Below are 20308 nucleotides of genomic sequence, written 5' to 3'. Positions count from 1 at the left end.
TCTGCCGAGCTGCTCTCAAGGACCACTCCTCCCAGCCTGTACAGGTGCCTGGGGCTCTTCCGGCCCAAATGCAAAACCTTGCACTTTGCCGTGTTGAACCTCATTAGGTTCACCCGAGCCCAGCCCTCCAGCCTGTCGAGGTCCCTCTGAATGGCATCCCTTCCTTCCACCGTATCAACCGCACCACTCAGCTTGGTGTCGTCAGCAAACTTGCTGAGGGTGCACTCAGTTCCCTCATCGATGTCATTAATAAAGATGTTAAAGAGCACCGGTCCCAAGACAGACCCTTGGGGGACACCACTTGTTACCGGCCTCCACCTGGACATAGAGCCATTGACCACCACCCTCTGTCTGCGGCCTTTGGACCCTAAACAGGTCCAAAGAAGACCAAGCAGATGATCAGAGGGCTGAGGCACCTCTCCTAAGAGGTCAGGATGAGGGAGCTCGGTTGCTTAGCCTGGAGAAAACTCTGGGGAGACCTCATTGCAACCTTCCAGTGCTTGAAGGCTGCCCAGATTGGTTGTGGATGACCCATCCCTGGAGGTGTTCAAGGCCAGGTTGGATGGGGCTCTGGGCAGCCCGATCTCATGCGTGGCAACTACCCATGGCAGGGGTTTTGGAACTAGATGATATTCAATGTCCCTTTCAATCCAAGCCATTCTGTAATTCTATGATAACTCTATGATTCTATGACTCTATTCTATGGTTCATTACTTTTGTTTTTAGACTGTACTAGGGAATTTTCAAATAGGTTTACAGTGAAATGAGATAAACAGAAGCAAAATATAACAGGCCTATAAAATAGCGCTGCCTTGTGCTGTTGTGTTCCTTCCTGATCTCCAGGTTCGAGCATTTTTGACGTCTATGCGCCATCTCTTGTTCACTCTTAGATGTAACAGGGTTTTGTTTGATTGTGCCCAAACAACATTTTTTAGGGCTGTCTTCTTTGAACTATAAGGCAAGACCTTTAGAGGGTTACTTATCACATATTTCTCCAGCTGTGATGTAGTCATACGCTTTCTTGAATACAGTCAGCATGCTGTACAACAGCTAGCTGTCCTAATTACAGAAATGCTAGAATAAAGAATGTAGAGATTATGCAGGAGTTGAAAGCATAATGTTCAGGTGGCCAGTGTCCACATTATTTCCAAGTTATAAAATAGCTAGAGAATCCTGAGTGCACTAATGGAATGAAATGCTTTGATGTGTGTATTTACCTTATGCAGAAGTATACCAGTAGATTGTCTTCAGAACAGTCTTGCATTCCAAAGAATTGAACACAGCATGGTTTCCCAAAATCACTAGTGTGTCCTAGATAATTATAGTCTGACTGGTGGCTGTGAGAATTGCAGTAGAATAAGCACGTTAATTGCCTTCTTAATTTGTGTCTTCAAATTCATCACTTTTAGTACTGTCTTTCCACAGTTACCTTATTTTTTACAGAAAGGGTCAGTTCTGGGAGCCTCAGATAACACTACTACTGCGCTGCATCTTGGCCTCAGTTCAGTAGCTTCAAAGCAGAGCAGCAGCTATGTGAGATGTGCTCAACTAGCATGCTTGGCTGTTTTGGAGGATTGTGACTGCAAGTAACAGAAAATCACAGAATCACTGTTGGAAAAGACCTCTAAAATAATCTAGTCCAACCACCAACCTGCCCACCAAACCATGTTCTTCAGTACTTCAAGAGGTTCTCCTGGGCCCACTGCCCAACCCTGTCTAGCCTTTCTGGAAAACACAGGCTCATTTCCCATGGGCTGCCTCCTCCTTCCAGTCTGTCCCATCACACGACTTGCCCAGTCACTTTAAGATTCTCACCTCTTCTAAATCTGGTTGCTTTTGCCTCATTTTCCTTATCCCCAAGTTTGAACAGCTGTCCCAGCCCTGGAGCCTTTATTAGATGTCAATCAGTCTGTCTTCTCAAATGAAATGTGCCTTCTATGACAGCAGCAGTGGAGTGAAGAGGTCAACAGCCCCCATTTGCTTAATAAGGGAGTGAAGTTAGTGGGCACAGAGGGTTTGGTTGTTGATTACACCAAATCTAATCTATGGACTGCAAAGCTTTATTACAGAGATCCAAACTAAAAAATCTTGCTCCAGGTCAACCCTGTTCTCTTTCTTCATTCAGAAGTCTAATACACAGGTTGTATGTTTTACTTTATTGGGCAGTCAGTACATACCTTCATTTTATACAGCAGAAACCAGAAGATATAAGAGGATTCGCTTAACAAGTACCAAAATTACCAAATATAAAAACTAATTCATTAGCAAGTACCAAGAGATGTGGAACTGTTGGAGTGGGTCCAGGGGAGCCACCAACAGGGCTGGAGCATGTCTGCTATGAAAAAAGGCTGAGGGAGCTGGGCTAGTGCAGCCTGAAGAAGGCTCTAGCCTTTGGCTGCCTGAAAGGAGCTTACAATCAGGAGGGAATGTGACTTTTTACATGGTCAGATGGTGACAGGACAAAGGGAACAGTTTTAAGTTTAAAGGGGAGAATTAGATTAGATGTTAGGAAGAAATTACTTACTCAGAGGCACTGGAACACGGTGCCTGGAGAAGCTGTGAATGCCCCACTCCTGGAAGTGTTCCAGGATAGAGTAGGTGGGCAACTCTGCCCACAGCAGGGGATCTTTAAGGTTCCTTCCAAACCAAGCCATTCTGTTACTCTATGATCCTATCAATTAAGAGGCTGAGCTTCTTTCTTCAACTTATAAATACTTAAGATTTTTAAAAACATTTTGGAGCTTACATTCACTGTCTTTTAATCTCTTTCATTTTCTTCCCTCTTCCTGACCCAAGAGTAACAGATAGAATAACACTGTGATTATTTTGATCCAGATTATTTTTGAAAAAACATTTCGGCATAGAAACAATAATTTTATTGGAAATAACAAAACTGCAGGAAGATTTAGCTCACACTGCTGCACAATGTATGTTTTGTTATTAGAAAGCTGCTCTCTGGCTAGAATTCCTACAACTACAGCTGCTTTAAAGCTGCTCAGCAGTTTGTCACAAGCAGCATTTTCATTTTTCTAATATACCAGCAGTTGTACAGAATGTGTGCCAGACCTGCAGCTCTGAAAGAGGAAGTGGTGAACGGGAGGTACAAAACTAATCTTTCAGTAGCTGTGACATTCGTTTTTGTGCCACTGGCACTCACAATTTCCAAGGGAGCAACTCCTTCCACCTCATTTCAGTTTCACGGTAGGCTCACTTGGAGTTTTGCCCTCGTTTGCCTCTAATTCGTTCACCTCCTGTAACTCATCCTCCAGCTCACAGTCTGAGATCGATTCAGCGTTATCGTCGATGTAATCAGCTTCGTATCTGCCCAGTAAGTATTTCTGTGGTGTAATGTCATCGTCAGGAATAGTCTTTGTTTTCTTCTTTTTCATTTTCTTTTGAATCTTAGACAGCTGCTGCGCCTGGCTTTGCGTCCACGGAACACTTTCTGTAATTCTTGACAGCTTCAGTTTTTTGTATTCCTTTATCTGCTTATTCAGCAGTTCATGATCAATCCCAAAAAGATTAGACCGGATAGGTGAGTCTGAAGATTGAGTTGCAGAAGAGAATGATTCACTGTGAAAAGGTTAAAAAAACAAAAAAAGTTGTCATTTTTCCTCGCCTGTGTATTAATTAAGGAGCAATACTAATTGGGTCAATGTGAATAACAGATACATAAACAGGAAGAAGGGATATCACTGGACCACGTGTCTGGGGACTGCCTATATTTAAGCTTGTTAGCATTTCAACAGGCCTTAAGTGGGGAAGTAAATAAAGCAACTACATTCCAGACAAAACTGCCAACAGAATGAGCACTGGACCTGGGAGGAAGTTACACAACTCCTAGGTTTTCCAAGAAGTAAAAAAACCTGTGCTCAGAAATATTAATTAAACCAGACTGAAGTATTTCATGGGAAATATATGGGAAAGACTATCACAACAGTGATTTTTCCCCCAAGAAATTTCTGATTTGCAACTAATGCACAACCCTGTGAGACAAAGAGGCATAAAAAGTCATTCCCACTGACAGACTACACAAGTGGAGGCTTCTGGTTTTGAGAATGTCCAGCCCACAGGATCTAACCTTATTACCTTATGGGTTATTACCTTATGGGTTAGCTGCTTCCAGAAGCATACACACTACAGCATTACAAACTGCAATTCAGCCATTTTCCACAGCTTAACACAGGTCCACTTATATATAAAAATATAGACTTTCTGTCTCTATATTTGCAAACCTGCAGGGAGATACCTGTGCACGATAACCAGAGACAAAATACCCTATCAAAACATCTGCTCTTAAATATGAAAGTAAATCAGACATATATAAGAAGAAATATCTTCCCTCCGTTTTAATAGCTGGCTGTAACATTTGCAAAGAAAGCTTAAACCACAAATTGAAATGCTACATTTAACTTCTTGGATAATTATTTCTTTTTTTTGTCCCAGGTTATCCTGTAGGTTTGGTTATAAAAGGGCTCCTAGTTGGTATGGGCTTCCACACAGTATCTTTTTTTCTACTTCTTATACCCTGCTGCTATGAGACAACTTCAGTTACAGATCTAACTAAAATACACTTTGTGTCATATCAAATAATCTCCAACTTAAACTGGCCAACAGAGGTGAAAACAGACACTTGTATCCTTTTGATTCAAAAAGCCCACCTGGAATTATTTTGAGACGTTTCTTCTTCTTGAGGTCCAAAATCAGCAATAGCCAATAATTCCTCAACCTGTAAATATGTAAGACAATAGATGTTAAAGGCCTTGTAAACAATATACTTAGTTCATACCTTAACAACAGACAAATATCAAATAGCACGTATACATTTTTTTCTACATTCCCAAACTGCCCTTTCAATACTGTGAAACATAGAGTCTAATTCTGCACTGCTTGTGAGATGAGTTTAAGTCACATCTGATCTTGTGAATATTTTAGTTTACAGAAATGCCAGGAACTGCTCTTCTTGCCTAGAAAGCTTGTTCCAAATGTTGGAACTGAGCCATAGATTGCTACTCCCACAATTATCTATTTTTGCCTTATATATTCTGAACAGCTGGTCAGGATTTGTGTGGCAGATATAATTACTTTCATTTGGTCTTAGTGCACCTTTCAAAATCCTTTTTCGTAACATTCTTACACTAGGACTTTTTTGCTTTCTGTAAGATTTTGTCTGCTAAATGCAATTTCCTACTTCCCTTTAACATCTAACTAGTAAATGCTAAGTAAAATCTAGCATATCTAGGGCTTACAAAATTTTCCCCATTAGGTACAGTTTATCTCATTTGATGTTTTTATTTCTACGTTTATTTATCCCAGAAACAGAGGATCACAGAATGGCTTGGGTTGGAAGGAACCTTACAGATGACCTGGTTCCAAACCCCCTGACTCAGGAAGAGTTAGCAGCCACCACATCAGGCTGCCTAGCAATCCATCCATCCAGCCTGGAGCAGCTCCAGGATGGGCCATTCACAACTCTTCTGGGAACCACTTCTCACTACCCTCTGAATAAAGAATTGCTTCCTAACATCCAATCTAAATCTCTCCTCTTTTAGTCTAAAAACGCTCCTTCTTGTGCTGTTGCTATCAGACTGCATAAAAAGTTGGCCTCCCTCCTGTTTATAAGCTGCCCTTGAGAACCGAGGGCCCCAACGCCATCGCCGTGCAGCTTCCTCTCCTCCAGGCTGAATAACCCCAGCTCCCTCAGCCTGTCTTCATAGGAGCAGTGCCCCAGCTCTCTGAGCATCTCCATGGCCTCCTCTGCATCTTCTCCAGCAGCTCCACATCTTTCTTTTGCTGAAGGCCCCAGACCTGGCTGCAATACTGCAGGTGAGGCCTCACAAGGGAAGAGCAGAGGGAAACAAACTCCTCTCCTCCCTGCTGGCCTCTGTGCAGCCCAGGATAGAGTTGGCCTTCCAGGTTTCAAGCTCTGGCTCAGATCAAGCTTTTCAGACCAGGACCTCAAAGTCCTTCTCTGCAGGACCATTCTCAAAGCAGTTCCTCTCCCAGCACGTTCACCTATCCAGGACTGCAACATCTTGCCCTTGGTGAACCCCACGAGGTTCACAAGGGCCCACTTTTCAAGGCCTGTCCTGGATCCTTTGGATGGCACCCCTTCCTCCTGTCCTGTCAACTACACCAGCTTAGTGTTGTCTACATCCCATCTAAGTCATGGTTTTCTCTTTTTAATGGGAGGTAATTAGGATGGCACTTCTGTCTTGCAATAGTTAAAAATCATTTTCAGCTATGTTATTTCAAGTCCTGTCATTTGAATCTGTGGATTGCTTAAATCTCGAGTTTCAAACTATGAAAAGATCCAGCAAAGTGCTTCCCAGGGCCATTCATTGACAGAAACTATGGAGGGAAGCTTTTTGCACATCTTGAGTGCTTAACTGTCTTGGTGGTTGTGCACTGAACTTTAAGATAAGGCGATCCTAGGGCTTTTCATCTTCAAAAAAGTGGTTGTTTAAAGAAGTTTGAGAAACAGTGACTAACAGAGCAGGTTTCATCACAACCAAGGTATCGAGCTGCAGGGATGGACAGCTGTAGCTCCAGCTAATTACGTTAATACCACAGCAACTGTAATGGCAAAGCTCTTCCAGAATCACAAGCAGACTGTACACTGTGTCAGTTAGAAGAAGTGTAAGGACAAGTATGAAGAGCTCTCAGAGGTGTTTAGCTCACTTTTATTTTTCTGCTAATGTAGGTGACAAACATTTGCACTGGGGATCTGTACATTGGCATGGAGCTTTTCACTATGGAGAGATCTAGACATCTACTGAATTTCTGAAAAGTATGATGCTGTTATGTCTCCCAGTTCTGCTCACATGAGCCCACAAATGACTAACAAGTAGCAAATGATGGCCACAACAGCAGCACATCTAAGAATAAGGCAATTAAAGGCACAGAAATATGAACACGCCCTCTTCAGGTAATGCTCTCTAATGCACATCAACAGCTTGGGGATGCAATTTTGCATGAAAATTCACTCACTGGTGCCATCTTTCTGCTTTAGAAATCTCACTCTGTAGTCTTAACAACAGCAAATTCCCAGAAAACATCATTCTAAAAATATTTCCACATCGCGATAGAAAACCTGGAATATTAAAGATAAGTTAAAAAGTTGGGGGGAAGCATGCAGTGTGCAAAGATGTGCAATTCCAGAGAAAAACTGCAATAATTCACAGCTGTGAAAACGTTAGGCTTCAGAAGAAAGAAAGAAATAAAATCACTGATTAGATTCGCTAGCATTTCAAAAACACATCATATTCAAAGTGTGGAACACAGTTCCTCAGAACTCATTTCATACATAATTATGTGTGCTAGGCAAATGGCTACCATATATTCGTTAAGAGTGTAATGTCATATTTTGGGGCTGCTTACTTAATAGCCTCATTATTTCTCACAAACATCTCTGAATATTTCACTTCAGAAATGTTAACAGTAGCCTCAAAAAAAAGTTAACAGGGAAATAGCTACAAAGGTTCTTTTACACTGCATAAAAACATTAATCTTACCAAAGATTATTTCCTAAAATGCTCTGGAAGATGAAGAGGTAGGGGCATAAGGCTGATTTTTAATGGAGCAATTAATGTTTATCTACTGAACATCAACCCTCTCAGTATTCATACACAGTGCATATCACAGTACTTGATCATAGAGTCAAGGATTACAGTTACCTCTTTTACAGCTGCAGCTGCTTTGTCTTTTACAAATACTACTGGGGGCATATTTCCTAGGATTCGTTGACTCATCAGAAGATACCTGGCAAAAATGCAATATCAAGCAGTGTGAATACAAGTACAGCACCTTGAGGAAAGATAAAATGCATTAATTCCATGAATACTACAAATTTACGGATTTTGTTTGCAAAACTTGCAGTCTGACAAATAGCCATTCTAGTTAGTGCTAAGGCACTAACTTTCAACAGTGCAGAACCCCAAATCTGAATGTGTAACACACAAAAACTACTAGCTGCAGATGACACTGGATAGAAATAGCATTAGGTTTGCATCCATTATGCACAGGCTAGCCTGGGTCTTTCCCCTTCTGATTTTCAGAGTGTGGAAGGAGAGCACTGTGCTGGAGCAGGAATTACAAAACCTAGGGAAACAGGGGAAAAGGAAACAGACCTACAGCATGTTTCAATGACACCTTCCCCACGGGGTGAAATTCTGACCCTCCAACAGACAAGTTGGACTGCAGAGGGTAAGCCAAGCAAAGAGGGAGACAGAAGTCTCCATGGTACCCTGCAAACTCACCAGACCCTGCAAAAAGTGAGTAATCATATCACAGTGTATGGCAGCATACTGACATTTGTTTTTTGTCATCAGCACTGTGAAGAGTTTCTGTAAGATCAGTCACCACTTCAAGATGTCCAAAGTGTCTCTAGAGACCAGATTTGCCCAGTGAACCTCTAATGTGATATTTGTAACTGCCAATCCTTTTGTGCAGCATCATATTCTGGCCCACTGTCACACACAGCATGTCGAGGCCACCATCACTGGGTACAATGAAATGATGCTTTAACCAAACTCTTCTTTTCTCCTGCTCAGCCAACTCCAAACCTTTGGAAGCACAGACATGTAAAGCTAGCTGTGCTTCAGTGGGAGAATTCACAGCTGGTCTGACACAGCTACCCATCCAAAACACTAGAGCATGCAAACAGGTCAGATTTAGACTGCTAGCAATATTGAGGAGTGTTGCTAATCCATGGCAAAGAACAGATGAAGCAGTCTAACTGTCCATCAGGCAGCAGTACCGGATACGTGGAGCACTTTTCCGCAGCACCCCTTCAACATAATTATCACTGGCTGTAGTAGAAGCAGGATTCCAGTACACACGACATGCTGAAAAGTTGGATGCCAGGGACACCTGCAGAAAGACAAAGGTCTCTTTAACACTTCACATCCATATATGCACATCCACACTTCACATACAGCCAACCTCTGATCTACAAATAAACATTCAGTGATCCAAACTAAATACCTACCTTTTTAAGAGAATCTTCTCTTCCATTCTTGCTCTTAAAAGCCAAAAATACAGTGTCTTTACAGAGCTGTGGTTTAACAGCAATTAAGATCTATGTTCAATATCCAAAGGAGCTTTTTTATTTCTGCAAGTTACCGTCCAGCCTTCCCTTCAATTGAAATTACACAAAGGAGAAACCTGTCAGCTCCTGTGTGTTACTGGCAGGGTACATTTAGTCAGTGTGAGGGTTCTATCATCACAACTAGCCCAGAACAGCAATTTATTCCATGCTGTTTTGGAATACAGTTATTGAAAAGGTATGTTGCTGCTAAGAAGGACTCGTGATACAGCCTGGTCTGTTGTCATCAGAAGCTTGGCTCTGACACTGACAGGAAAAAGAATGGCCTCCATATCATTTGATGGAAACCTCTCGTGGGAACCTCTGGTGTTTGAACCTCCAGCTCACTGACATAATCTTCACTGCATTATGCATGCAATTTAAAAGGCTTGGTATGCCAAAGTCCTACAATTCTGTGATCCTGTGAGATGGGCTACAGTCCTCCTGAAGAACAAGCTTTGAAAAATTAATTCAAAACTGAAAGATCTGCATAACTACCATTCGTCACATCTAGCCACGGTGAGTTACCAAATGTTCTCACTGTGACAACACGCTCAGCAAACTTCTAATAACCGACCCAGCTCAACCAAATGAAGAAGTTGAGGAGGAAGGCAGCATGAACACCTCACTGCATGGCACAGTGCAGAGGTCACATAGTCTAGAAACCAATTCCTGAAACATACAATCAGCAGGAGAAGTCAACTCAGAGTTCACTGCCAGGACAGAAAACTGCATGGCAGCCAAGTCTGCAGTCAATAAGTTAAGAGTGCTGCTCCTTCCTGGGACAGAATGGGCTGTCCATTCCCAAATTGAGTCTGAAACAAGCACACAAACAAACCGACCCAACACAAGCCATTCCTTGGTCATTATGTGAGTAATGTTATGGAGTGAATAAAAACTTGGGTGTTTCAAGCCTGAAGTACGTAAACTTCAACTTTGATACTGGGAAAAAACAAGTCCTGCTGGATAGCAGAAAGCCTTCAAAAGGGTTTACTTTGATAAGAGAAGTAACAGTACCAGATCAGAATTAGCAGAGGAGTAAATCAAGTCTCAGCCACATCTTAGAGCAGCACCAACAATAAACACTGCGCCGTTTCAATAAGATTTGCACTACATTCAGAAAAAAGCTGTTTGTTTCCCTCCCTTTAGGGAAAAACAAGTTGTTTTGTCTACAGCAACATCTCCCGAAAGCAGTGCAGCTTGCCCACAACAGCCAGTATTTTTGTGCACCATCAAGGTTAGGAAAGCAATCCCCAAAGCCTCACAGAGCAAAATACTGTAGGACAGTACACATACTGACAGAAGATCACTTCACTCATGTAATTCTAATCCCTTGTCTGAAGACATTCATTCCAAACCCTTGAATTAGGAATTATTACTAATTAATTATGACAGAACTAGCTACAATCAGGTACAAATTTCCACTCTTTTTGAAACCTTGTTTGCCAGTGCCATTTTCTTAATGCTTCTATTTATTTTCTTTTTTAACCTAAGCTCACGTTGCATCTAACCCTTCTGCCAGCACAATGAAGCTGGTAAGGGACACAGTGAGGTATTAGCTCTTGCACAGCTGCACAAAGAAAAAAACTCTGGGAAAGACAAATTTACAGTGGTAAAATCAGGCTCCTCCTTCAAGAGCAATACAGATATTAAACATCCAACCAACAGGTAAAAAAATAAAAAATCACACCAGCAACATCATTACTCAGCTGGCCTAAGTGGCGTTAGCGTTATACTGGCAAAGGTCTACCGAACCAGATGCAACAGTGGCACAGTTCTCCTAGCACGAGGAAAACCAAGGCTCATCTTGCTCTGCTGTGCCACATCAGCAGCAGTGCTGCAGAACTGATGCACGTTACAACACCCAAGGCCCTCCTCTGGCAGACCTTTTACCAGCCTCAAATTCTAATCACAACACCACAGGAAAAGCTGAAGCTTTTTTACTTGCCTTGCAGATTTCCAGCTTGAGATCATAAACCTCTTTATTAATCTCACAGCTACTCATCATCTCTGCCACAGCTTTATGAATAAGACCATTCAAGACTTTGCAGCGTATGGTATCTCCTCTTCTAGTTTTTGCCGGGTCAGCTTTCGTGGTTGGCTCATATATCTTTAAAGAAAACAACAAAGCAGTTAGTACAAACTCACCTCAGGAAGTTATAGACAGTTTTGTATACTTTCTAGTTTCAGGATGTGAGAGTTGCAGCTACTTTTTATTTCTTAGGCGTTTCAGTAAAGAATAGTTCTGCTCATAGTTTTTGATCTTTATTTACTACAAAACACCTCTCTTTTTTTTATTATTTTGTACCAACTTATGTAACTCAAATCAGCTGTCTGAAATATGGTGAGTAACAAGTGAAGAGCATCGCTTGCTTGAAAAGCAAACATGAAAGCTTGTTTTCTGTACAGGTCTCACATATTTATGTTTTGCAATGCAGTTTATCCACACATTGGCACACTATGGGCACCACTAGAACTAGAAGTAAAACAAATTCCAGCACGTAAAGAAAACAAAGGCAACAAGGTCAGAGGACTGTCATGCTGTGACTGCTAACACAACCTCCAGATTGCCAATCTGAATTTGCCTCATTCTGACAAGAACTGAAAGCAGTTCCAATCACTGATTCTCGTAGCGTGAACACTATGTTCAATAGAGGAAAATCGGGCAGGAGAAATCTCTGGGATCGTAAAATCCAGTTCCTTGCAAACACTACGGACACCTTTCCAAAGCGATGCACAGCGGAGGACGTTATCCTTCCTCCCGGCACAGACGATCGCATCCCATGAGCATTTCCTTACCATTCCAGGTCCCAGCACAGGGCTGTCGTACCAGAACTTCTTCCTGCCGGACAAGAACAAGGCACTCGGCGTTACCTGCCAGCGGCTCGGAACCGACAGCTTCCCACCACTCCCGCACACGCCGACACCGCACCGCCGGCAGCGCTTCCCATCCGCGGGAGAAGCGGGGCGGGGAAGGGCGGAGGAAGAGCATAAGGCCGCGCAGCTCGAAGACGCCCGGCACGGCAGCGCCGTGACCGCGGTCCCGCAGCGCGGCCCGCCCGAGCCGGGAGCGGCGCGCAGAGGAAGCCCGCCCTCCTCTGGCCGGCCGCCGCGGCACGTACTTCTTCCTGCGGAGCATCTTCGCTAGCGGTCTCCCGAAACCGTGCAGCGCACGGCAACACGCCACGGCCGCGCTCCCCGCCGCCCGAGCCCCCCACATGCTCCCGGACGGCCTCGGCCCGCCGCTGTCCCCGGCGCCCCCTGGCGGCGCGGCGGCCCCGGCCGGCGGAGCCTCCGACGGAAGCAGCGGTAAGGGCGGGGCGCGCCGAGCCGAGGGCGGCCCACAGTAGGCGGGGCCTTCCGGTGGCCAGAGGCTTGCGGCACGGGGAAGCTGTGTGCCGTGCTCGGCGCCGCGGCGCCCGGAGGAGGCGGCAGCTGCGGTGGCGCTGGCTTGAGACTCCGGGCTGTCTCAGTTCTCTGACCGGTGACGCAAATGACAAGACGCGGCAGCTTTTCCACACAGAGGCAGCTTTTGTATTTAACTAAAAGCATTTAAACCACAAGCGAGGAGCATCAGTTAAAGTTGCGCTTCCACATCGTATCTGTGTCGCGTACCCCCGTGAATTGCAGGGAAAGGTTCTCAGCCTCGTTTCCTCGCTCTCGGTAACCGCCAGCGGCGTTAAGGTGAAATGCAAGTCGCTTCACAGCAGTACTTCATTAGGGATGGGAAGACCCGCGAGCCCTGCCTCTATGCTTTCCGTCATGTTTTCCTTCATCAGGTGGCGCGTCTTGACGGTGGCGCTTCCGATGTGAGGAGTTATGAGAACATCCTTCATCTGTAACAGAGGGTGATCCCTGGGGACGAAAAGAAGAGCTGAGGTGAGAGTCACTCGCACAGCAGGTTTCTTCGGCGCCTGAAGGACCAGCGAAACGCTTAAAATAGTAATTACAAACAGAAATGACGCTATGACCCAAGCATACTCAAGGCTTGAAACTGAAGCCTGCCTTGCAGCTTTTTATGCAACAAATTCTCCTAGTGAGTCAGCGTGGATTTTGCTTTGCTGCTGCAGAGGGATTGGGGACATCATCACTTCAGCAGGGCTAGAAACAAAATCACACAGTTTCTACCAGCTTTATCCTAGTTTGCAGCACATGCACTCACTTCTATTTAACTTAAATATATGTCCAACCTTGGCAAAGGTTCAGGATAGGTCACATCCAGAGCAGCTCCCTTAATAACTTTGTTTTGGAGGGCCTCCACCAAAGCATCCTGATCAACAACCAGACCTGGGTGACAGAAAAAAGAAAAAAAACAACTCTTATTTTCATATTGCCACACAACATCATCTTTTATGGCATGGCGATCAGGCAACTTGTAGGGCTAGTAATGTTCACAAAGCAGAAGCAACAGCAGGGGGTGGTGAACCAGGAAGAGGAAGCTTGGGTATGCACATGAGAGCTGGACAGTCAGGATTCAACTTTATTAGGGCTGAGTTACCCAGAACTACTTATACAAAATGAGATTAATAACTGCCAGGGAACCATAATGCAGTTTTATTTATCTTCGCCTTACCTCTGCTGATATTAATGAGAATGGCTGTGGGTTTCATCAGCTGTAGCTCCCTCTTCCCAATCAGTTTGTGTGTCTGAGGTGTCAGTTTCACAGCCAGCATCACAAAATCTGCCTGCTGGAGCAAGTCATCTATCTTCTTACAGTAGGTAGCTCCAACAGCACGTTCTTCTTCCTTGTTTCTTGGGGGGCAGGGAAATAGGGAAGGGGGAGAGAACTCTAGTTGTAACCAAGAGTTTGCAGAAAAAGTTTAAATCAGAGTTACAAAAACGACTTTTTTTTTCCTTTGCTCTTTAGTGAGAAGCAGCTAGTTAATAATACGACTGAAACTAAATGAAGAGAAACGCTAAGCTCTGCTTCTCATAGTATCAGCCCTACTATGCAAAAATGCACTACTACACCCACGGCAAGAAAGTGAGAAGTGCATATAAATGCACTGAGTAAATAAAAAGATAAATGCATCTGTGTCACAGCTTTTGGATGTAACAGATTCTTTTCCAACCCAAATGCAAAACTGATGTTTGACACAAATTCCCTTCCTTGTGAATAGTAACTCAAAAATTGCTGAGGAAACAGAGGAGACAGAGCAGAGGATAAATCCTCAGAAACAGATGACAACAGAAGCCTGCCTGCTCCGTGAATCAGTGCTGTCTCACTGGAAGCATGCACTGCAAGGTCTGCCAGCATGTTCATCCCATCAGGACAGTCTGGGCTGTGCACTGTGCTGCTCACATTGGCTTCCCACAGATGTGAAAGATGCACAGCACGTGGGATGGGTCCCTGAGAGCCAGGTGCACAGAACGATACATGTGCTTCTGTCTGAGGACAGTCAGAAGGGCTGCCGAGACTGACTCTCCTTAGGAGCAGCTAGTTCTAAAAGGAGGAGGTGTTTCTGCCTGCATTGCTGCTGTGTGTAAGTCACGGCAGTAATGTCACCTTAGACTGTTTTCTCCACTCCTCAATCTACTGTGAGGTCACCAACATTATAGGGAGGTTCACAGGGAGATCAGTGAGATTGATCAGTTCTGTTCCTTTCTGACTTGGTTTTCATACAAGTCATGAAACCAATGACAATCCTGAAGCCAGCTCACATATTTTGCCACTTAAAGGGAGAGTTGTGAGAGAGCTACAATGGCAAAGCAGACTTTCTTTGCAGCTGTGACCAGTTTTACCTCTGTTTCCTGTTGTGGTATAAAATTTTCATCTCAAAGGCTTTGGCTCTCTCAGCCACTTTGTAGCCAATGGCGCCCATTCCAACGATGCCTAGAGTAGCTCCAGAAACCTCAGCACCCAGCCAGTTGGCAGGGAAATATTCAGTGTCAGGGGATACTGCCATTTGATAGCCTTGGAAGGAAAAAAAGAAAAAGTCACATCAAGAATTAAACGATTCCTGGCATCTGGTTACTTTCTGTCATAGAACAACACAGAAGGAACAGTAAAAAGCTGTTATATTTCTGGATGAGATCTGAATAGTGATGCACTAGCAACCCAATTTCTTACACTGATTTCTTTCTTAGGATATAAGCATACCCACACCCTCTTTGGAGACAAGGGCAAAGAAGCAACCTCAGCAGAGCTGCTCGTTGTCTTTTTCTGTCTGCAGTGCAAATGAATTATTGCCCCACTAAAATGCAACTCTGCAACACAGCTTCCTACTCATGGGATTCACAGCAGGACTAATGTGACAGTGCTACAGATGGCACCTGTGCTGTGTTTGCTGAATGGTGCATCTGATGTAACACAGGTTAGGTTGTAGCATCATCAAGACTTTCGGTAAGGCCAAAGTGTGTTTCCCTGCCTTCCTGCAGTAGAACACAACTGGCAGAGAACAGAAACACAGGAAAGGATGGACAGGATTTCTTAACAGTTGATGAAAAAAGTCTTAACACTTTGTTCACAACAACTCAAATTTATGCCAGCTAGGCAAAGACAGGCTTTAGGGCTCCTTGCCAACATCTCTTTATTAGAACTTGAAAAGCAAGACTGCACTGGACAAGCAGAATGAGTGGCTACAAGATGAAGAAGAACCCTCAAGACTTTAGGGCTATCTGGAAAAAGAAATGTACCTACCTTACTAATACATCTGGGGAGAAACTGAATGCACTACACGCAAGTTACTACTACCAGCATGACAGAGTTATCCTTTTCCTCATCACTGTTTTTCTTCCAGTATTTCTGCTCCTAAGCCCTTTGCATCAGCACGTGCTTTCTAATTGCGTGCTTTGAAGAGCCAGCTTTGAAAAGTCAGAAAGCCTTTCAGTTATTACCTTCCACAAGTCTCCTGGAAGATGCCAGCATCAAAGCCATCCCCAAGTCTGCAGTGTCAGTGGAAACAATCGATGGAGTGTTAGACACTTTCACACCATAGCTGGAGAGGAGATTCAGATCCAGGTGATCTACTCCCGCTCCAGAGCTTGCAACTATCTTCAGGTTAGGCAGGCTCTGCAGCAGCTCCTCATTAATAACCGGTCTGTGATACCACATATAAATAGCTCTGATCTTTTTGCCAAGAAAGCTCTTGTTTTCAAGATATTCTTTCATGGTGATGAGACAGAAACGTTCCTTTAGAAATTCAGCATGGTCTTCGTATACCCCGTGCTTCCCTCCGATGCAGTCAATTAGCACACAGGGCAGCTCCTGACCCTCCATGTCCTGCAAAAGCAATGAGAAACCAAAATGACATCTCCCGCTGCAAGTTTTTTGAAAACAGGAACGGATCGTCTCAGTTGCATGCTCTTTTCTCAGTTGAGGATCGATCTGGTCAAAGATGTTTGCTCTCGTGAGTGGAACATGCGAGTTCACCAACCCGTCTTCATAAGGATGCGACTGTGATTCGCAAGCACAGTCCTGGCACCAGAGCTACAGAAAAGTTCAGCGTCACACGCCGCCAACAGCAGCTGGCAAGCCTGCTTTGCGGGCTAACAACAAGCAGCAACGCCCGCCCCAGGACCGCCGCAAAGCAGTACCGCTCTCTCGCCCCGGCTGCTCGAAACAAGCACGCACCTTCCCCGCAACGCAACACAACACAACGTCCCGTCCCCCACCGGATCCCCAGCCACCGCAGCACGGCTCGGCAGACCAAGGACGGGCTGGGACACGCCAAAAGTCCTTTCAGAAGGCGCTTGCGGACGGGACCGGAGACGGGAGCGTGCCTGAGAGACAGCCCGCCTCCGCCCGGCCCTCCGGAGCAGCGGGAGCGAGCCGCCCGGCTCTCGGTGCGGGCGCACGAGCTGACGGAGCCGGGCCCCCTGCGCCGCTCACCTGCGCGCCGCTCGCCGACACGGGCCGGCAGCACGGGCTGGGAGGGGAGGAAGCGAGGGGGGAGGAGGGGCGGGAGAAAGCGGAGAGGGGGGAGGAGCCGCTCCTGGAAAAGGTGCCGGCGGCCGCGGCTGCCTCTTGGCGGGGGGGGGAGCGGAGCTTGTCTGCGTGGGAAAAGGGATAACGTGGGTTAACGAGTCGTTTTAGCTGGGTACGTATAGTAAGGTGTGAGCTGATTCTGTGCACTGAGACCTTCAGAGCAGCTCGGATTTTGGAGCTTGATGATCCCTGAGGTCCCTTCTGTGATTCTGAGGCGGTTCCTCTTGCTGTGTAGGTGGTGAGCGAAACACTCCAGGAAGGCTCTGACCTGTGCGGTAGGAGCAGCCGAGAGCCAGAAAACCCCGCCTGAGACCAGGGACCTCTTTTCCTTCCGAGCCGAGAAGGGACCAGCACTTGTGAACTACTGCACTGTCCTGAGCTCTGCAGCACTTTGCAGTTGCACAATTGCATACAATTCTGTCTCCTGAGTTCTACCAAACACATTTTGGTATGCTGAACATTCAGGCCATCAAGTTCAACATGAGATCCTCTCTAAAATAACTAAGAAAAAATGAAGTGTAATAGACATTCATAATGCAAAGTGATACATAACCATAATTTTTTATGCTGCCGGTGACTTTTGGGTATCATTTATTGACGTGAGTTTCAAATTCTCAAGGTTAGGCTTTAAACCAAAAAGCCATGAGCTAGCTAGATGGAGTTAAAGCAGTAACTGGATTCCTGGTACGAGTTCAGTTTTTGACCCTTCTTTAAGAGAAAGCAATAAACATTTAGTGCTTACACGTTTCGTGTTTCACATCAACCTCTTGTGAGTTTGCTGATAAGATGTAATGGGTGATCTTTTAACTTACTGCTTATGTAACAGTGCCTGAGATTAAAGGGTCGATGTGAAGTAGAAGATGAGACATTCTACAACTAATTTTCTACCAACTTTTAGTACTGAAGGTCAACAAATCCAGCAACAAACAGAAACCTTTCAAAGATCAATGCAATAGTTATCCCACCTGTGCATCAAATCAATACATTTGGATTAACAGAAGATACCTTTAGACAAAGAATAGGCGATCAAATATTCAAAGCACTGTTCTTCTTGGTAAGAATCGAGGACACATACATCAATTATCAAGAAAATGAGCTTGGTTATGTGGCGACATGGGGAGAGAATCAGATTCCAAGTTGCTTTGTGTCACTTCAGCAAATTTTCAAATTTGTTTAGGAGCTGGTATTAAATAGAGCAAAATATGTGACAGAAGGGGTCAGGAAGCCACTCACACTCTGAATGCCTGAAGAGCTGTTTGAACTGCCAGAGTGTCACAAATAGCATTGCATGGGCAGAGGGCAAACAGCAGCTTGAGATATGTGCACATTGTTGCAGGTGAGTGCTGCACGAGTCCACTGCAATATTTTAGGTACCTTGCATTGGAAAAGGAAGTATTGCTACATGCTAATATTTCATTATTGCTGAGGGAGATCTATTATACTGGCATTGTGACAAAGCTCTCTGAAATTCGTAGTTTCTATGACTACAAAGAAAGAAGTATTGCACAACTTAACTCCTAGTTTCATTGTTACGTATTGCCATTGGTCTCTGTGTACTACTGCAGGACTGGCCGACGTCTGCAGTGTCGACAAGGTGCTTGCACAATGATTGTTTCTTAAGGTAAGGTTTTGAAGTATTGCATCAGCCTAAGAGACTTGTGCACAACATAATCCATTTCCTAGCTGGGATGTTTAACCTGGTTTAAGCATGAAATTGGATGGGGGTATATGATCCTTCTGTGTTTAAAGTAGTGTTATATGTGAGCAGGATGCATAGGGAAAAAAATACATTAAACACACACACACAACAACCAAACACAACCAGGAGGTCTGTATTCTCATGGTTTTGCTTTTCAGGCAAGGCCAACCCAAGGAAGCAACTACCTCTCACTCACAAATTATGCCACAAGAACATTTGATGCATTTGATGTGCATTTGATTGGAAGCCATCATGAAGCACCACCACTAACCTGCCTGCTTGCTTCAGGTAAGGCCTGCATCTCATTAGACTGTTGTAGCAGCAGTCTGTGCTACATCATACAGTGTGCCTGTCCAAACAGACCTGCACTAACAGAACAAATATCACATTTTGCATTGCAGTGTCTGCTGCAGTTTTTTATTCTTCTTTTAGAGATTTTAAAACTGAACGTATTATGTCTTCCAAGTACAATCTAAGTAGAATAAGAGGAAGGAAACAGCATGGAAAGATGACCTTAACTGTATGTAAGTTGATTTGATGCTATTCAATACGTATTTAGATCGAGGAAAGGTAGGAAGTGGAGGAATATTTCTTGTGTGATTTGAAGATAAGAGGCACTTGCTTCCTGAAGACACTGTTAGGAAGCTGTACTTCAGGTCATGACTCCAGTTTGTAAGGCGCTGTCAAGTAGTTAGGTGTTGTATTGGGATCAAACCCATCCTTCCAAGCTGACAGCTGCCCAGCACTCCGTCTGAAGCGCTGCACTGGCAAGGAGCACTTCTCTAGAAGATCAGCTCAGACTCCTAAATATCTGCAGCAGTGGAAGTAAAAGCAAGCAAATGACAAGTGCATTCTGTTCTTTTGGGTGCTCGTGAAATTATGTTCTGTTTGCTGCTTCTGTTTCAATCTGGAGAAGTTTGTATGTGCAAACTCTTGCCTGTTTTCTCTAGTTTGTGGATATTAATCTAATACATGGTATTTTTTTTCATCTGTTACTGTAGATACTGGTCGCTTTGTTTTCAGCTTTGCAATTTGTCACTTAGCCTTTTATTATGAAAGGATAGACTTACATTTGTCAGGATAATGCTGGTGAGATCAAACACATAGTGGGTGCCTGTACCTCAGGGAACAGGAGGTCTTTTGTAGAAGGAACATGGGACAGCCCTAAAATTCTTGTCAGCAAAATTGCTGCTCCTTAAAAGCTAGAGTAATTTGTTTCCCCGAGCCACTAGAGTTGTTAAACACAGGTTCCAAAACCTAGGTATGCTAACATTCACTGTTTGGTCTCCATAAACATTAAACAAGCATCGATGACTGGCCATTTTTTCTGTGTGGAGGAATTCAGTTCCTCACCTTTGCTTCACTTCTATGTCAGACATCATTTTGTCAGACTGTGCCTCTGCTGCCATCTGTCATGTGGCAACAAAATATTATGGAATGTTGGCAGGAAGGTTCAGCCTCTACTCCCATCCCACCAACATCTGCCTCTGACATGGTGGGCCAACCTAATAAAATAGTAATAAAAGCCTAATGAAATAGTGACAAGCTGCTCTAAGAAACAGGAGGTGGAAATGACTCTGTAAAGATTTATAAAGGT

The 20308-nt window shown here is 44.3% G+C and overlaps 3 protein-coding genes across 6 annotated transcripts in view; 1 reads left to right on the top strand and 2 right to left on the bottom strand.

Moving 5' to 3' along the window:
* Positions 1-2141: 2141 nt before the first annotated feature.
* RBFA (ribosome binding factor A) lies at positions 2142-12354 on the bottom strand. 2 transcript variants are annotated; one of them, XM_048940737.1, is made up of 7 exons: positions 12208-12354; positions 11885-11927; positions 11034-11195; positions 8759-8871; positions 7677-7761; positions 4662-4729; positions 2142-3573 (listed from the first exon to the last, which is right to left on the bottom strand). In XM_048940737.1, the coding sequence occupies exons 1-7, from the start codon at positions 12303-12305 to the stop codon at positions 3186-3188; spliced, it is 957 nt and encodes a 318-aa protein (XP_048796694.1). In that variant the 5' UTR covers positions 12306-12354; the 3' UTR covers positions 2142-3185. The 2 variants fall into 2 exon arrangements, with proteins under 2 accessions (XP_048796694.1, XP_048796695.1); XM_048940738.1 differs by lacking the exon at positions 12208-12354 and having other exon boundaries at positions 11806-11916.
* A 152-nt stretch (positions 12355-12506) lies between these two features.
* On the bottom strand, positions 12507-16977 carry LOC125691398 (probable 2-ketogluconate reductase). Of its 3 annotated transcripts, none has more exons than XM_048940735.1 (6): positions 16917-16977; positions 15923-16307; positions 14828-14999; positions 13659-13837; positions 13276-13372; positions 12507-12940 (listed from the first exon to the last, which is right to left on the bottom strand). In XM_048940735.1, the coding sequence occupies exons 2-6, from the start codon at positions 16302-16304 to the stop codon at positions 12787-12789; spliced, it is 984 nt and encodes a 327-aa protein (XP_048796692.1). In that variant the 5' UTR covers positions 16305-16307; positions 16917-16977; the 3' UTR covers positions 12507-12786. The 3 variants fall into 3 exon arrangements, with proteins under 3 accessions (XP_048796692.1, XP_048796693.1, XP_048796691.1); XM_048940736.1 differs by lacking the exon at positions 16917-16977 and adding an exon at positions 16659-16689; XM_048940734.1 differs by lacking the exon at positions 16917-16977 and adding an exon at positions 16401-16621.
* A 34-nt stretch (positions 16978-17011) lies between these two features.
* Positions 17012-20308, top strand: part of LOC125690590 (golgin subfamily A member 6-like protein 6) — a 38622-nt gene continuing 35325 nt past the window's right edge. The window contains exons 1-3 of the mRNA XM_048939093.1: positions 17012-17124; positions 17248-18633; positions 18870-18999. The gene's annotated coding sequence lies outside the window, so the exon portion shown is untranslated. The remainder of the gene's footprint in view (positions 17125-17247; positions 18634-18869; positions 19000-20308) is intronic.

The sequence above is a fragment of the Lagopus muta genome, chromosome 3, assembly GCF_023343835.1.
Source record: "Lagopus muta isolate bLagMut1 chromosome 3, bLagMut1 primary, whole genome shotgun sequence".
NCBI classification, from domain to species: domain Eukaryota; kingdom Metazoa; phylum Chordata; class Aves; order Galliformes; family Phasianidae; genus Lagopus; species Lagopus muta.
The sequence above is the reverse complement of the archived record's forward strand: the minus strand, read 5'-3'. Positions and strand labels throughout refer to the sequence as shown.

What these genes read in the sequence shown, in the direction of transcription:
- RBFA (XM_048940737.1), bottom strand. Translation starts at nt 12,305, where the DNA reads ATGTGGGGGGCTCGGGCGGCGGGGAGCGCGGCCGTGGCGTGTTGCCGT. An exon ending in AAGATGCTCCGCAGGAAGAA is followed by an intron (nt 11,928 to 12,207) that starts GTACGTGCCGCG and finishes CTTGTCCGGCAG; the next exon opens with GAAGAAGTTCTGGTACGACA. An exon ending in AAAAGTGCTCCACGTATCCG is followed by an intron (nt 7,762 to 8,758) that starts GTACTGCTGCCT and finishes CATTTTTGCCAG; the next exon opens with GTATCTTCTGATGAGTCAAC.
- LOC125691398 (XM_048940735.1), bottom strand. Translation starts at nt 16,304, where the DNA reads ATGGAGGGTCAGGAGCTGCCCTGTGTGCTAATTGACTGCATCGGAGGG. An exon ending in TTCCAGGAGACTTGTGGAAG is followed by an intron (nt 15,000 to 15,922) that starts GTAATAACTGAA and finishes TTTCCTTCCAAG; the next exon opens with GCTATCAAATGGCAGTATCC. An exon ending in TCTCATTAATATCAGCAGAG is followed by an intron (nt 13,373 to 13,658) that starts GTAAGGCGAAGA and finishes TCTGTCACCCAG; the next exon opens with GTCTGGTTGTTGATCAGGAT.